The sequence below is a fragment of the Ictalurus furcatus genome, chromosome 5, assembly GCF_023375685.1.
Source record: "Ictalurus furcatus strain D&B chromosome 5, Billie_1.0, whole genome shotgun sequence".
Taxonomy (NCBI): domain Eukaryota; kingdom Metazoa; phylum Chordata; class Actinopteri; order Siluriformes; family Ictaluridae; genus Ictalurus; species Ictalurus furcatus.
The window spans coordinates 18,195,557-18,201,472 of record NC_071259.1 but is presented as its reverse complement, the minus strand read 5'-3'; the positions used below and the strand labels follow the sequence as shown (position 1 = coordinate 18,201,472).

General features: G+C 36.0%; 1 protein-coding gene across 1 annotated transcript; it reads right to left on the bottom strand.

Moving 5' to 3' along the window:
* On the bottom strand, positions 1-5,642 carry cdo1 (cysteine dioxygenase, type I). Its single transcript, XM_053625005.1, has 5 exons — positions 5,424-5,642; positions 4,056-4,133; positions 3,049-3,206; positions 2,506-2,675; positions 1-1,008 (listed from the first exon to the last, which is right to left on the bottom strand). The coding sequence occupies exons 1-5, from the start codon at positions 5,591-5,593 to the stop codon at positions 979-981; spliced, it is 606 nt and encodes a 201-aa protein (XP_053480980.1). The 5' UTR covers positions 5,594-5,642; the 3' UTR covers positions 1-978.
* Positions 5,643-5,916: the final 274 nt, after the last annotated feature.

The following is a 5,916-nucleotide window of genomic DNA, read 5'->3' as shown; positions in this document are numbered from 1 at the left end:
TCAGGATATTAGCACCAAAGAATTTATTATACAGGACAGACAAAGATGATTGGAAACATTTCACAGAAATATTATTTAATGTTGTACAGTTAGAGCAAAACTTTTTCATCATCCTAATGTGTGGCTGGTGGAATAAGCAGTGCTGCTAGAAATTGAAACCTATAAATTCCTCAACTGTATCGTTATTTATAGAAAAACATGTATCATTCACTGTGGTAACTAAATTTTTACTCTACTTTTACCTACAAAATCACTGTTATGTAAGACTTCATTTTAATTTTAAATAAGACACTTAGGCTTAAAATACTAAGCACACTTACTACCATTTTTGTTCCTCCTAACATCAAATGTTCCATATGTAATTTACTGACAATGAAATGTATAAAAAAAATAAATTCATGCAAAATACATGCAAGTCTTTAGACTACTTAAGGGGTTAATGTTACAGTGTGGAAGTCATAAACCATGCCAGTTTACATCAAAATTAACTCATCAATAAAAGAAAGTGCTCCATTTTACATAGAGGTATTATAAATCTATGAACAGCTTTTTAGGTAATGACTTTTTTGTGACCACAATGCAAAAAAAATTAAAATACCTTTTTTGCATAAATTACATGTTTAGGCAAAACAATTTCAGGCCTAGTAACAGTACAAAAGTATGATTATACAGGTCACAGACGCTTAGGAATGCTGTTAGGAAGGACTTTTCTCAAACCTAGTGAACAAAGAACAGATTGCTGAGGCAGTCCAGCCACAGTCTGCTATTCAGGCCCCTTAAAATGTGTTCAGCAACATTTGCCAAGCTTACACTGGGTCATAACAAAACCTCTTGAATTACCGAGTCCCTATTCCAAACGTCCTTTGCAAATTTACCAAAAAGTATCAAATCATTATTTTTGTATTACAAAAAAAAAATAATGATGTCACCTTTGCTGTTTTAATCATGCCTTAATTTGTGAAGTTGTCTTCCCCGTTCTCAGTTATTTTCTTGTGAGACTGTAGTTTCCTGCGAAAGAAAAGAAAAAAAGTACTAAGTCGACAAAATAAGGTCACTTTCTGTTAAAATCACTACAATTAAAACGTGTGAAAAAACAAGTAGTGGTGACGTAAGCAGTGTTTTCCTCCCCTCTCATCACTATCTTATCACAGGAGTGATTTTGCAATGTGCTTGGCCAGACAGCAGTTTGGTCAAGGTGAACTTATGTAACTCTTGAATAGAAGATAAGTCCACAGTATTTGCCGAAGCTGAAACAGATCCCCTGTAGGTACCCCCCCCCCCCATTTGGTGTTGCTAGAACTCTGAGAGCAAGCTTGCACATGTTTTAAAAAAATGCTTTGCCAGAGGAACAGTTTTCTGATCACCATTACATCTTCACAATTCTATCATCTGAATATTACTAAATAGATGCATGTGCAAGTAGTTCATTCCCTAAATACTCCCAGATCCCTACTTCTGAGACTTGGACATACAGTATATATACACCTGAGGGGATACATAGATGTTCTTAATCACTGGAGTCTCTGTGAATGCGATAAAAAAAAAAAAGCACTGGGAAAAAGAAACCACCAATTCACTGTCTTAAATTAAATTAACCTTAACTACAGCCTTTCATGGCAGCAAGTGACTAGAAGATCCTGCTTTAACCCCACCTATGAAAATGAGTGTCTGTAGTAAACAAGAACACATATCAGATATCTGTAAGGAAGAGAAAAACTCAGAAACCCCTAAACACTATTTTTTAAAACTCTTTCAACTCAACTCTTTAGTTCATTAAGCTTTCTCCACTGGTAACGAAAGAAATATATTGATGGGGATTATAAAGCTCTAGACAGATATAAATAAAAGAACATTTAATGACCATTGGATGCATAAGTAGATAAGTTTTATGAGGTGATAAATCAATCCAGTTTTATTAGCCATATAAATAAACAATAACACATCCACAAACTTCAGTCAGGGCTGAATTTCTTTATCTTTATCCTCTGTAAAATGTACATTTTGTCAGACTTCCTGGCACTGATAGCACCTAGGTGTTTACTTTTATTGCTTAATAACACATTGGATTGGATTCTGTACCCATCCTACACTCTGTACAAAGTTCTATCGCTTTCTTAAACCCCTCTGAAAACAGGAAAGCAGGCCAGAACAGTCCTGTAATTACAGCACTGCAGAGTTTAGCATTCTACCTCATTTAACTCGTTATAATTACTAACGCTTTAATCGTATGACTTTGGCTTGTTATCTTTGCCCAGTATGCCGCTTTGCATCCAAAGCTTACTGTCAACAAACTACATTGTGTGGTTTAAGAATTGTTTATTGTGAATATTTTAAATATGAATATCCATTGAACACCCTGTTGTTATGCAAGAACACCCTTACCCATGATTCAATCGCTAACACACACCCTTTCATGGTTTATTTCTTCATTCTTTACTGCTGAATCAGAGTTCTGGCTATCCCGGGCTGGACTTTTGTCAAGACATTTGTAACATATAGACTTACAAATGGTGTCTTCTTGCCAAATTTACTCCAGAATGTCATTTTGACTGTGTTCTTATGTCCCGTTCTCTGGTCAAATGTCTGACAATACTGGAAAGGAGGGCTGTACAAGTGCAAGCTGGCTGCACATTCCGTGTGACTGACGTTTTCTACCCGGTGAAGGCCAATGGAATCTGCAACACATAGACATTCTGGTGGTACAATTCAAGCCAAAACATTCACACGAAGGCATGTTTCATGAGAGTAAACCTTTATTTGAAAGCAGGCTATTTATACCCTCAATCTTGCAATACGTACTCTAACTAAGATCCCACCTGCACCCTTCTAGCACATTTACAAGTACAGACAAGTGAAGCAGCAAAGCAGAAAATATGTGCCCTCTTAGCAAAAAAGGATACACCCTATGACCTTTCTTCAATAAGTGTTTTATCTCAAATCTCCCATAATCAGTGTTAATAAATTATTAACCAGAGGTGAACAGATAATTAAGAAAATATGTGCTGCTTTAAAAATGATCCTTTATTCATTCTGATCACGCAATCTTACCATTAATATAAGCACACTGGTTTTCCTGCAAGATGCGCTGAGATTTCTGGACCATGTCTCCATGCCCTTTACTGTCAGGCCATTCGAACAGAGTCTCTTTCAGCTGGCCTTGCAAGAGCTTCATGAAGCAGTGTGAGTCTGTATGGTCATGGATACTACTGCAAGTGGCACAGAGCACAGACACTCTCAGAAACATACAATACATATTATCGTTTACTGTAACTACTATTAAGCTCAACTTAAGTGCAGATTTATTTCTTGCATTTGAAAATATAATTAACCTTTACAGTACAGTCAATACATAACAGTACAGTAAAACAGAATAATGACACATATTTAATGGAAATCTGTCATTTCATTGTCACACAGTGATTGAATTAAGCACATGACATTTCTGTATTGGGTTAATAATCTTGTAATAATCGTTAAGTTTTATAACCGTTTAAAGCAAAAAAAAAGGTGATTGATAAAGATAAATCTTGCTGAACCAGATTGGGGTCTGAGTCATGAATTATGCTTATCAATGTGTCCTTTCCATTAACGACGTTACTACGCATGGATTTCAAGACTGTTGAACTCCAACAGCAATTTACGTGTCTCCAATCGGCTACACAGCAACATCAGCACAGTTGAATGAACACCTAAAGTTAACACCTTTTAACCCTTACAGATTGAAGATTCTTGGTGTTCATTCAACTGTGCTTACAGTGCTGATTATGTTCATTCAATCTTGAGGATTTAGATCTTCAAGCATTTAATCTTAGTTTTTTTTTTAAATTACTGATGCATCTTACCATTTATAAATGAGGCTAAAGATCACAATTAATCAAACCGTAAGTACAAAAAGTATGCCAGACATTCCCTACAGTATTTATGGGAGCTCGATTTCAAGAGGCTTCAAGTCAAGAGGATAATTATAGCCTGAAAACTGATATATACAGTTGTATAAATTTAGCTCAGCTCATGTGTATTAATATTTCATATTTACATTATCATTAACACATTACCTGCCATGCCCTTCACCCCAACATAGAATCATAAGGTTGAATTTGCCATTGCCCTCATCGACAAGATTCCTGGTATACCTAAACAGACATATCATGATATCATTCTGTTAGTTTCATATGATTGAGACAGATATTACTTGTTCAATTAATCTAGATTCAAACTGAAAGATTTGTTACTTAATTATTTTTTTTCAACATTTGTTAAATTTGTTATTTCAAATGATCAGCTTTGTCAGTTTTTATTAAAATCAAATCACCAGCTGAGTGGACTCTCATGTCTCGTGTCTAATTCTAATGAGAAGTTTTATTTAAAAAGGTTGTGGAAATTTTTTTTAAAACTCTATTTTATGGCACAAAATAAAGCAGATCAACTGTGTGAATGTACTTATATGTGCATGATTTAAGGAACTGAAGTTATGGATGCAACAACATAATCAAATTAATATTTAATTCTATTACGAGGACACATTTTTGTATATTTTGGATTTACTGGACATAATTTCCATTGCATAAATTCAAATGCAGTTCTTTGCAGGATATTTGCAGGAGATCAACTTGCTGTTTCGCGCTCTCTCTCACACTCTCTGTGTGTGTGTGTGTGTGTGTGTATGTTTGTATATATAAATTGTACACACACACACACACACACACACACATATATACATATATCCCAGGGAGCATCGGGCACAAGGCGGGGTACACCCTGGACAGGATGCCAATCCATCACAGGGCACACTCACATACACATTCACACACCCATTCATACACTACGGACACTTTGGACATGCCAATCAGCCTACCATGCATATCTTTGGACTGGGGAAAAAAAACGGAGTACCCAGAGGAAACCCCCGCAACACGGGGAGAACATGCAAACTCTCTCTCTCTATATATATGTGTGTGTGTGTGTGTGTGTGTGTGTGTGGAACTGAGCTACAGTTTCAGAAGGTGCTATTGGTGGAACGATCCTCAGGTTACAGATATTGCAGCAGTGCTTTTTTTCTGTGGCAATTTTCGGGTGTGTGTTGGACTCTGGCCTGTGATTGGTGGCCTCCTTCCCACCCTTCACAAGCCAATCTTCATCTTTTCAAAACACTCAGCAACTTGAGGCCACCATGTAATAGCATTTTCCAAACATGGCCAACGTGGCAAGCACAGACAAACATTTTAACAAAAGAAGAAAACAAAAAGAAGAAAAAAGTACCAAACAAGAAAAAGTAACAAATAAACAGATCTAACTGTATTAACTATTTTTTAATCCATAGCTCCACTTTTTAAAAAAAAACTATCTCCAAAATAATTCGGGAAATTGCCAATAATAATAATAATAATAATAATAATAATAATAATAATAATAATAATCTGTACCTGTATTGGTCAAATTTTGCAAATTTCTTCCATTCCTGTGGTTTACTTTCGTATGACTCCATAATACTCTGCACCTCCTCAATATTGACACTGTCACTTTCGAAAATCTGGTGGAGAATTTTAATCAGATCCTCCAGCGTCTCTGGCTTGACCATTTCAGTGTGCTCCATCTTTCCAGTTTCTGTCTCCGAGATCCCGAGTCGCACTTAATCTGCTCTTCTAACGTTATATAGATTTAGGTCCAACTCAATGGACTGTACCACTCTGTTTTAGAGGGGGGAGTTCGATAGACGTCGATTTTTAAACCGCCAAAAATAGCACAAAAATAAACTACTCAAAGGTAGTAAGTGGAAGTTACGTCTTTTTAGGTTTGTAACTGAAAGATACGACAGCAAGGAAAATTGCAACGCTCGTTTAACTTTATTTATTTTAGCCGAAACCTCATTTTGGTGCATTTGGTATAGTCCTGCCACACGTTCTTATAGTCGAACTG

Bases quoted from the DNA above. Each gene is read 5' to 3' on its own strand.
- cdo1 (XM_053625005.1), bottom strand. From the start codon at position 5,593: ATGGAGCACACTGAAATGGTCAAGCCAGAGACGCTGGAGGATCTGATT. The intron at 3,207-4,055 runs GTAATGTGTTAA...TGCCACTTGCAG, and splicing joins TGGGGTGAAGGGCATGGCAG to TAGTATCCATGACCATACAG. The intron at 2,676-3,048 runs GTAAGATTGCGT...TATGTGTTGCAG, and splicing joins CCAGTGTGCTTATATTAATG to ATTCCATTGGCCTTCACCGG.